This window comes from Apis dorsata, unplaced genomic scaffold, assembly GCF_000469605.1.
Source record: "Apis dorsata unplaced genomic scaffold, Apis dorsata 1.3 scaffold_35, whole genome shotgun sequence".
NCBI classification, from domain to species: domain Eukaryota; kingdom Metazoa; phylum Arthropoda; class Insecta; order Hymenoptera; family Apidae; genus Apis; species Apis dorsata.
Window position 1 is genome coordinate 9,406 of NW_006263337.1, and position 12,212 is coordinate 21,617.

The following is a 12,212-nucleotide window of genomic DNA, read 5'->3' on the forward strand; positions in this document are numbered from 1 at the left end:
TTATTTCTCTTTCCGATGGCTTAAAATGATAAATCATATTCGCGATTTGTATTGTTTTTTTGTTTCTTTATATTGTAACATTATGAATGAATATTTACAAAATACTATTTTCAGCTACTCGGTCAGAGATATAAAAACTTCATTTTTTTTTTTCATTATTACATAATATAGAAACTTCACTTTCTATCGGAATTTACTCGTTATTTTTCATATTACTAAATAATAATGTTGAATATTTTGAATAATTTACCATTAAATCCATCACAAAGAATATTTAATTTCCAATCGAAAAGAAATATTTTCTCTTAAAAAAATATTTTCTCGTTTACATACATATATTTTCTCTTAGATACACATAATTAATTATACGATAATAAAATTATAATAAAATCGTATTCACAAACGAATAAAATAGATTTCCCTCGTTATATTCGAACATTCGTATAATTCAAAGGGTCGAGAACTTCCCAAAATATAAGAAACGTGTTCAAAAATAAATTACTTTCTGGAGCAAGCAATAAACAATTGGGTAGAATCGCATCACGTAATATCGTCAAAACACATCGCGTGCCAACAGAGGACCGGAGTATGGATTTCATTCACAAATCATTCAAGTTCCCGAAAACTACAGGTTTCTAGAGAAAGATCTCGAGAGTCCTTCTCGATCGTAATACTAGCGATTTGTCTTTGAAAAATATTTCGATTGGTTCGAATTTTTGCGAGAAAAATAGAAAAATTTCAATGGCGGCTATCGTGAACGAACGGAGGCAGGTGCCTCCGTCACACTTATAAATAGGCGAGCCATCGTCATCTATTTCTCTTGCACGGTTCAACAGATAAGTATGCGAATCACACATATATACGCGTGATCGAACGATCGATTGATCGTCGAGAGGAAAATTTCACAAATTCAAAAGTTTCGATTCGTATGCAAATTGCCTTCGAGCCAGTTTTTTTACGGTAGGTCGAGAAATATGTTTTTATGTTTACGTTAAAATACGTATCGTAGGAAGAATGTTTCTCCAAGAATTAAGATTTCGAAATGCCAAAGAATATTCATAATTCGATTCGTATTTAATTTTAGATATTCCAATTATTTGAGAATTTTCGATACGAGAATTATGTTTCGATACTTTGGTATTTTATTATTTTAATATCTTGATACTTTGACCAATATGTTGCATTAATTGTCGAACGTATAAAAAATTACAGGATCTTCTCTGGGAGAAGAAAATATTAAGCAGATTTATAAAATTCTCTGTCTCAAATCACATTATAATAGAATAAGAATCAATCATGTAAATTGATTGCAAAAAAGAAATTGCAAATAAACTGTTACATAAACAAGCAGTGATGCTGAAAGATTTAATTGGAAAGACGATGATATTTTTGATGATTTGTGATCCTGTCTTGTGTATCCGCTTTTGAAACGACCCATAGACGATGTCATAAATATTTGAAACCGCGTATTTAAATGAAGCATGAGCGCTCCTCTAATTTGTATTCAGAATCGTGTTCAGTATTCGATGTTCAATATTCCAATTAGTCATCGAAACTATTTGTTAAATAATTCACAGAAATCGGAGAAAGTAATTTTATCAACGACATATACGTGATTTAGTATCGAACGCACGTTTGTTTGTCACAGATAAAACGACAAAGAATACTCGATATAAATAGAGCTTAATGTCTCAAACATAATCCTTAATTATCAATATATATTGCAAAACTTGTACAGATACGTATGTCAAAAAAATATTTCTTTACATTCGGCTCAAGTTGTAAAAAGTCTTGATAACGATATAACGTGACTGAAAATTCTTGATATTATATTCTAATTAATTTTTAAAAATTACTTCGTTCAAAAAAACAGATATTATCAAGATTTAATGCAGAGTTAACAAGTAATTAACAATGTTTAAAGATCCAAAAAATACAAATACACGATGAAATATAATTTTTAACACAATTACATGAATGAAATGAAAATAAAAATAATTTTATTTGTGTTCATATTCGTGTTATGTGATCGAACGATAACATTCGAAAAGCATTCGCCAAATATCGAATTTCATTGTTTTGTTTACTAGTTATGATTATCACATATATTACGTAACAATGATATATGGATAACGCGTCACTGTTTCGTAGAAGTGCCGATAAAACATGCGCCATTTCTTACAATGTTCGATCAACGATATCGCTGTATGAAATGTTTTTTCGAAATTTCGAAATTTATTTTTACTTGAATTATTCTATTCTTCAGAAGCATTTTTTTAAAGATATTTTTATTATACCAGAAGATATAATATGGATAATTGAAGATGTTAAGAAGAGAGCATCATTTTTAATTGAATCGTTAATAACATTAAAGAGGTTATAGTAATAGTTTTATCAAATATTTATCACAATTTAATTTTATTCTTTCAATATTAAATTTCTCGTTTTAATCAATAATTCTTGAGACGATTAGCGTCGCATAGGCGTCTTCTTTGTTTTTCCTCTTGGAAATGCATTTAGATATCTCGTTGATGATGATGACGTCTCTCACTTTTCTTCTTTTATCTGAAAATGAGAGTAAAGAAAAAGAAATAACGTGAATTATCGATCTCATCATCGAAAGAAATAGAATCTTTCGTTGTAATTCGTAATAGCACAAGTAACACTTTAATGTTTCACTGATAGCGGTTGCAAAAGTGCCAACAACTTTTTGGCAAGTGATAGTATGTACAAAACATCCGCTCATTATCGATAACCATTAGATCATTTGTTGACGCAATGTAAATCTAAATGTCTGGGTCGATTATTAATTTAATTTTGTCGATTTTTAGAATCAAGTATTTCACATAAGAAATTTGTTTTTATTAAAAATATAAAAAAGCTTTTATAAATACAAAAATTCGTATAATTATATTTTATATCTTGAGATATATGGAGACTTCTTTATAGTTACGTCATCTAGACATTCTTTTATCCTTTTTTTATTACGTAACGTAGAGATATACTAGCCTTGCTATAAATATTTAATGCTATCTTATGGAAAGGAAGAAAATGGAATTGCAATATTTTAAATTTTGAGAGTATATTTCAATATATTATTTCAAAATTCTTATTATACTTCAAAATGAATATATTATAACAAACAATTTTGTAACTTTTTATGAATTTTGTTGATATAATATACGATGTTGCTTTTATGTTAGAGTAATTTCGATTAATTTGGATATTTAGGCAACCATATAATCTTACAACTGATACTTTCCAAAATGAACATATTGATCTGTGTCATTTTTTTTTATTATTATATAATAAAATTTATATTAATATATAAATAAACAAAAATTATTCTAAAAAAATCATGATAAGATAAGTTCAAAGAAAAAGCCCTCAATTTATCGAATATTAGTCGAATTTTAAGTTTTTTAATATACTCGTGATACGAAACTACGTAACACAGAATATAGAACTTACTCACAGAATACTTAACATAGTAAAAATCGATATCTTTAAAAAATTTACATCTAATCCCAACCATCGAGTAAGACAATTTTCACAAAATATCCAATATATAAAACCACTCCTTCTAAAAAAATATATACTTATCGTGTTCTTTTCTCGTAATCTTCATTCAAAACTCATTAACAGAAATATTACAATCTCCTTCACAGAAACTTGCTCCTCGAACTTGAGTCCACTCGAGCTCATCCCCTTTCACGAAGGCTCTCCACGATCTCCAACAATCCTAATTTCCTCGCTAAACTTTGCCCCTTCGCCACATCAATCGAAGAAACGTGTCCCGATCCGTTGTACACGCGGAATACCAGAATACGCTATAAGGCCTCGTTCAAACGGTGGCGCGAGAAGTGACATTTAGCCGGCTGCGGAGGAGAAGGACGCAGGATAAAAGCATCGATCGGTGTCAGGGAGGTTAGGTACGAGCGAGCGAGAGAGAGAAGAAAGAAATAGCAGAGAGGCAGGTAGGGCGTCGACGACCACCACGACAACGACGGCGACGACGACGTAAGTCGGCGCATGGTCCCCGGCATCGTCACGGACCTTCGTCATCATGACGCGTCCTCCTCTTGGTGGATGTCGCGCCGGTTAGTCGTAACTCGTGGTGGACGTCCTCGTGAGCGTGCAATGCGGGTCGTAGGCAGGGAGGAGGGTAGGCAGGGGGGTATAGGAGGGCACGGAGGGCACACGGAACGGAGGAACGAGGTGGGGACCCGGCGAGAGGTCGGGAAGAGAGGCACCAATATCGAACTGGCGGCCGTGGTGCGCGGCCGGAGTGCATTCCGTGAGCGTATCGTACATCTAGACAGTCGTCGCGAACAGGCCGATATGTGCGTGCGTGTGTCGTTCGTACGTGGTAACTAGACTAGGTACGTAACGATCGAGTTTAACGCACAACGTGAATCCGTGTGTCTGTGAGGAGAAATCGTGAGGGAGTCGTGCGTGCTGGCCACGGGGGCCGCGATACGAGGAGGAGGGAATAGAGGAGGAAGAAAGAGAAGTGTCGTGGTTTGACGTTTTTTTGGGTCTCGTCGGCGAGACGACGAGAGAGAGAGAGAGGCGCAGCGGTTGCTTCCGATGTACATGGTGGTGGCTGTAGCAGGGTGTGGTGTACGGAGAACAGGTGTCCACGAGCGCAGCTCGACCGTGAAACGAGGAGAAGCCGGAAACGTAGTACGAAGCCGGTGCGGTTACGGCAGCATGAATTTTCGGGCTGGCTAGCCCGGAGCAAAGACTCGCGCGAGCAACATCAGCGAGGGACGGCACGAGGTGAGACGCGGCAGCTGCGAGCTGGCGGCGAATCATGTCGGAGACACCACCGAAGAGCGCGAGTCCTGCCGGCAGCCGGGCCAGCCCTGGCAGCCCGAGCACGCCACGTGGAGGTCGGCTCCGGGATAGGGTCAACTTTTTCGTGGAGTTGTTCGAGGACAAGGAGGGAAGGCGGAATGCGGGTCAGTACAGGTCGCCCACGAACCCTAGACCCGGTTCCAGGCCATCGTCTCGGCCATCGTCCAGAGCTAGCGACTCGTCGTTCGAGGAGAGCTTCGAACGGTTGGTGGAGGAGGGCGAATTGAACGGTTCGAAGGTGGTGAAGTTCGAGAAGATCACGGTGAGGAAGAGCGTGAGAGAGATCGGGACCGGTGGTGCGTCGACCCGTGCTTCTCTCGCCGAATCGAGCAGGACGCCTAGCGAGGAACACGCCCTCGAGGACTCGGCCTACCAGAGTCACAGCCACGGTGCACCGAATTACGGGAGTAAATCGAGCTCTGTCACGTCGTTTACGAGATTTCCATCGGAGGAGAGTTTGTCGCATAGGAGGGGCAGTAGCCCTCACCAGCATCTGGACGATCGAACGCCGTCCGAGTGGTACGCGGAATATCGCACTCAAAGCTTCCACAACGTCGCCACCAGGATCGAATATGTGCGCAGTAAGAGCGAGTACGATGCACACATCGCTGAGATTAAAGGTATTGTTTGTTTCCTCGATTTCTACTCTTTGTACAACGTGATTTCGATTTAGGTGGAGGGGGTAGCTGATGCATTTCAAGATGTGTTTGATTTTGCGATGCGATGGAATGGTTGGTTGTCCATTTTTTAAAGGAATTGCTCGAAGACTGTAATCGATATAAGGATATATTTAAAAATTTTTTTTATCTTTCTAATAGAAAATTAACAAATGGAGTTGAATTCTCTTTGGTATTGATTTGCGTTCTAAGAGAATTATATATTCATGAAATGGAATTATCGGAAATTGAATGATGTTGAGAGAATTATCTACCATGCAAAGAAAATATTTTATTTAACACGAGTCAAAGAACATTTTTATTTTAATATTCCTTTGCAAATAAAAAATGTTGTAAATTACTGAAGCAATTGAAAGAGGCATCTAATAGATTTAAAAGGATACTTAATGGAATACGGAATTTACAAAATCGCAGAATGACGATTGCTCATTTAATGATAAGTGATAATAATGATAGTGAAAATAAATTTATATAATCTCGTGAATCACTTTTTTCATTAAATAGGAATTGTCATTGCGATTAATCTTCTCATGCTATCTCGTTTCCGAGTTTTCTTTAGATAGCATTCGCGACTCGTTCTGATCCAATGGAAAAATAATTTTCATTCCCTTTCACGAATTCCACGAACCTTTGTCGCTACTAGAAAGATCCCTGATTTTGTTTAGCACGCTGCAAGCACCGGTCAATACTAGGTAAGATACATATAACGATAACAATAAAAGCATAAAATTCATCGTGAGAAGAAAAATATCATCATTTCGCGAAATTTAAATTGTTTACAAATATTATGTAATTATGGATGGTTTATTATCTATTCTATTTTATTTCTCGATGAATTGTTCCTTGTTGTTGACACAATTACTTCTCAATTACTTCTAATTTAAATATTCGAATAAGATTTATTTACACTTAAACGAGTTTTATCGTTACTCCTATAGTTAGACGCGACGGCTAATGTCCTCCGGCGATGATGATCGATCACTCGTCGGGAAAATTATAAAATTACGCGGTGACCCAGATCCGCAATGGCGATTCATTACTCATCCATCTGAAAGAAGCAACGCGACACGTCTAGGTCCTTTTTCCTCTTTCTCATATTGACAATCGTCTACGAAGCGTGCGCCACAAAATCGATTAATTCCCCTAGTCGACCAAATCTTTGTCACCGAAACACGTCGTTGAATATGCAAAGGACCAATCTAATCCAAACTTGAAATCTTTGTCTCCAAGATACGTCTTTGAATATGCATACGACCAATCCATGCCTGATCCGTGTCTAATTCGTGACTAATTCTAACCTAAGTCAAGTTTAGATACATCTCTGTATATAACTCTGTAATGTACGAGCAATTTTCATTCTTGTCTAATGCTAATTCAAATCAAGTCTTGATCACGAAATTAGATTAACTCAAGTCTTCGTTATCGAGAGATACGTTTTTTTGATGTATTTTTTAAACGCGAAAATTTCATTCTGGTTCGCGTTCTGTAGTTAGCCATTTGCACAATATCACTAAAATTTAATCAATCAACAATCATAGATGAAATTTCAATCGTTCAAATTCTATTTTATTTCTATTTTTTTCTTATTCTCGACTGATTCTCAAAGCTTCTTTCAAGAGTAACGAAACAACGTGGACGAAGAACCCGGCTTTCTCTGCGATCAATAGTTATTCGCCGCTTGTTAAGTACCGTATTAGCAATTCCCTCATGGGGACCTCGTGGAACTTTTCTCAAGAGCGACACGCGTTCGCGAGCAACCAGATCAACGCCTACGAAACCGCAGAAAACGTGGAAAGAAGACGCTTTCGAACGACTTTTCGTCGTAACGAGAACGTGAAATAATCAGAGATTGAATAAGGGAAGGAAATCATTAGTTCGTTCAAATCTGAAACAAACGAATCCAAGAATTTATAAAAAACAAACATATCGAATTAAGCCATTTAAAAAAAATCGATGACGTATCGAATAATGGCACGAATAATGGCACATGCATCTTTTTCGTAGATTAATAACTTTAATTTAAAAAAAATTGATAATCACTATGTATTACAAATCGAAAAATTGATTGCCAATGTAGCTTTCATGGCCGATATCTCTGGTATCGAAACATTTATTTGACATGATCAAAAATGTGCTGATTAGAATTATAGAGTGTCTCTTTACATAACTATCTAATATCATAGGTGGATAAAATTACACGTGTTTAGCGAATTTATCCGAATGTTTGGTGTAGTATGTTCAATTATCCAAAGTGTTCAATTATTATTAATTGCTTCGTAATTAAATTTTAAATCATTCGAAAAAATTTTTTTCAAATTCTTTTCTTTCTTCTAAAGAAAGCTTTTTGTGTTGTAGATTTAATATATATATTTAACATTAGTTTATCAGTTCAAATTATTGTGAACCAGTTCTAAATTAGAACTTTTGCTCTATAAACAGGTTTTTTATATAAATATAAATTGATAATACAATTTTATTAGAATAGAGTAAAATACTGGTTTGTGATTTATAATATATATTTAATTTTATATGTTTATATTTGTTAAATTTATTATATAAAAGAATTTATTAACGATGATAAATTGTAAATTGGTCATTTTCAATAATAATATTAGTTCAATTGTACGTGTACGCGTACGTAACGAAGAAGACTTTGAATAATAAATGACCTTGAATGGTCTTTGAAGACCAATATATCATAGGTCAATGGATTTATCTTTCAATAACTTACACGTATTAAATAAAAATACATGTATAGTTCTATTCAAAGAACGAGGAACTTTGAAATTCTAATATCGAAAATAATGTCCTTCCAGAACAAATTATTTTTATTTTTTGGATATTCTGGAAAAATTAAAATAAATTTTATTTATTCAACATAATTGATCAAATGTTACGTTAAATTTGAGAGTTTTTATTTTCAAGATACATCGAAATTAAAATTTCGCAGAGATTAAATTAAAGTCGAGGCAGCCATGAAACTTGTAAAAAAGCAATTATTGGCTCATCTGGAAGAAAAAAGAAAAAAAGTGGAGCAAAGTTGTCAGTAAAGTTTGAAAACGTGTTTCGACTGGATAAATGAGAAATTCGTAGGCGTTCAAAACGAAAATATTACAAATTTGACGAGCTTACATTTTGGCAGCGATGAACGTTGGTCGTAGAGTAGCCTCGATCGTCATTGGTCGATCGAAGAACAGGGGCAACGAACCGTTGATCTAGTATCCGCGAATAAATAAAACGCTTGTTAGGTCAAGATAACGAGTAGAGCCTCGTAAACGGGGCACATTCAATAGCTATTCGATACTGAGACCGCAAACGTCTTGCCATTTTTTAATATCCAGCTTCCAGACGGAACCCGTGGCTCTCAAATCTCACCTTGATACTTTCTCTGGAGTTTGGTTTCTACTTTCGAATCGTGAGGTCAATGCTTGGTGGTTACCTATTAATTTTTCTTTTATTTTAAATCTTCTTCTTTAATTTTTTTTTTTTAAAGATTACTTCTAAAATCAATTATCGTATAAATATAAAATGTTGAAAAATTATATGAGATTCTTATTGAATGTTGTTAAAATACAACATTATTGAATAATGTTTAATAATATATATAATTATGATTTAGATTTTTTAAAGTCAGAGGTTAATGTTTCTGGCTAGGATTATTTTTATGCCATTTGATGGATTTAATATATTCATTGTATACAATATAAATTGATGTTGATATTTCGTTATTTGCAAATTAGAAATCTGAAAATTTAAACATATATGAAGGCATACATATGTTGGCATACATAACACCATTGAAGATAATGAAAATTCGATTCGAACGTATTAAAGCAAGGTCTATTCGTGTTCTGAATACCTTTTTGGTCTTTATACAAAGATTATGGACGAATAATGCAAAAATAACTTTCAAAAACAAAACTCTGAAGGTTTTACCTTCACCGACATCTTCCAAAAACGATTTTCCAATTTTCTCGAAGAAATTCATATACTTCGTCGAACGCACATAAGCATTTATAGCTTACAGCAATTGAATTTTTATCAGTACACGTATACATATTGACATACACATATAGATATGTACATACAGGCCAAGGAAATACATTTTTCTCAACCTATTATAAAATCAATCAAGATCCAACGTTAACTAAAATTAATGAATAACTGATTTAATATACTGAAAAAATTCCAAAAGATACTAGATTTAAAATCTACATATTAAAATAAATTTAGTAATAAAGTAAATTTCAAAGAATCAAATATTCAAATATCTTTAAATTTATTCTTTATATATATACACATTATGAAATTCTTTTAACGCAATCTATACACAGCTCGAAATAAATATCCTACGTTTCATAACATTTCGAGTATCAACAGCATTTAAATCAGTAAAATATGAATTATATCGAGCAAAAATCATAAAAATTATCGCATTCTTCTTCGAGGCCAATTTTCATCTCAGAACAAAATCTTCCCCATTGCGCGAATATCGCCATACTCGATATCCAGCGCGAAAATAGCGAGGCGCTGTTCATTTTAATTGAAGTGGCCTGGGCTGGAGAAAAGGAATCGAATTGTCGGCGGACAGATAACAAAAACAACGGCCATGTTAAGAAACGGAGGCGAGAGAGCGAGGTCAAGGTTTCCTCCGGTTCTCCGGTCCCCCAAGTTAATTAAATCGTTGCGTCACCGCACGATGGCCAACTGACGAACGGATATTCGTCGAATTCGACACGCGATCTTTTGATAATCGTAAATTCGCCGTTCGTCTCCTTTGAAATTCATAGATGTCGTATGGCAATTCTGAATAAGATTTTTATATTATGTTAAGAGTTTTATGTTATGTTCATATCATATTAAGATTCTTTGAAGGATAAAATTTTTTGAAAAAAATTATATATATAATATGAAGAATGAATTATTATAAAATATCCTCAATCGAGTTCAGATAAATAGAATTTTACTGTACGTAGAATGAACTTGAACCGAAGATACTGAAGCACAATGGAATAGTATTTTGTAAGATATCAATTAATCACGAATTATCTATCGAGAAAATAGTACATGGACTTAGAATTGACGAAATCTATTTATCGAGTTTAAAAATAAAAAGTTATGATAAAAATAATCCGTGCTTTAACATTTTTTACAATGAAATTAATTCTTGAAGTAAATAAAATATTTTAAAATATCATTTGATCATAAAAGGGATCAAGAGAACTGGATAACTAATGGAAGCGATATAAAGATTACGAGGTTTAACGATGGAGAACAAACAATCATTTTATGAAAATTTAATGAAAAATGCAATTGTGTGGAGGAAAAGTGCTCCAGAATCTGATAACGATCGAATGTGGCAATGTATCACATATAAAACGTAATGTGGTAACTCGTACTAATAGTAAACGATGACGTTATTGGGCGTCAATTCAAGGCTACGCTCCAAGCGTACTCTTGTCTGGAACCTTTTGCTACATCTTTCTTTCTTTAGCCTCGTCAAATTTTGTATTTTTCTTTTCTCTTGGTTATATTTCTACTATCTTTTATTTGATGATTTTTAAGATTATTCTTCGTTTTACGATTCTCCTCCTTTTCTGTTTTTCTCTTGAAAAATGGAAATAGAATTTTGTAAATTTTTATTCTCCTATTATTCAAATTTGTTTTTTTTTTATTATTTAATTATTTCAAAATTGTTGCGCATTTATGTAGTGATAAAAATTGATATTGAAAGTCATGTAATGGAGAAATATTTTTTTTTTATATCAATATTTGATCATGATATTCGATACAATCAAATATAAAAGTTATAATCGAGATACGATATCTTTCATCGTTTTTTATGATATATATATATTTGTTTTAAAATTTTTTCACTTGAAAGTTCAGTTAATATATCATTATGTTTTCGTTATTAAAATTGTATTTTAAATGCTTTCATTTTTGCTAGTAGTTTAAAATAATAATTTCAAAAATTATTATTTATTTATTTTAAATGTAAAAATTATATTTTCAAGAATTTATATGCATATATTTTTGGCTTTTATTTTATTTTTTAACTTCTTAATATATTTCAACACAATATATTTCTTTTAAATTATAATATATAAAAGAAATTTCCGATATAATAAAAAACAGATTGCAACATATAATTTTCCTAACGATCACAATATCAATGTTAAAAAAAAAATAATTCTATACGTCACTTTAACTTATACAAATTTCAATTTCCTAAAAGAATCAATCTAATCATAATTCGAATAAAGAAAAGAACAAATCATGATACATTATTTCGCTTTTCATCCTGTCTAGCGTATCCATTCGCGTCCGGTTTTTCTCGCTTCTTTCTTGGTTCTTTCTCGTCTACCTGCCAGAGACATGTAACGATCTCATTCTATCTCGAATAGCATCATCTTCATCTAGCGAAGCAAACCGGTTGTTCGAACCGGCCAAACGAGAAGCGCGAAATTGTATAGCCCGCGAATTAACGAAGAGGAAGGACTTCCTGATGAGGAATCGGTCAATTCAATTGGGTCGATCGATAATCTAATGATGTTCATATTATATACGACTTTAATCGAGGATGAAAGATAAAATTCGATTCAAAATTATTAGAGTTAGAGACGATTCTCTAGATTTTATTTCCTTTATGATCGAATTTCGTTTTTTTTTTTT

General features: G+C 33.6%; 1 protein-coding gene across 15 annotated transcripts in view; it reads left to right on the forward strand.

Moving 5' to 3' along the window:
* LOC102679644 (nesprin-1) overlaps nucleotides 1-12,212 on the forward strand; it is a 119,993-nt gene that overhangs the window by 6,625 nt on the left and 101,156 nt on the right. For 8 of the 15 annotated variants that reach the window (XM_031512460.1, XM_031512465.1, XM_031512484.1 and 5 more), the window contains exon 1: nucleotides 4,314-5,480. The exons of 1 other annotated variant lie outside the window; for it this stretch is intronic. In XM_031512460.1, the coding sequence (XP_031368320.1) occupies nucleotides 4,817-5,480 (664 nt within the window). In that variant the 5' untranslated portion in view covers nucleotides 4,314-4,816. Of the gene's footprint in view, nucleotides 1-4,303; nucleotides 5,481-12,212 lie in introns of those variants that run through there. 6 more of the 15 variants (XM_031512501.1, XM_031512507.1, XR_004151079.1 and 3 more) reach the window with 4 other exon arrangements.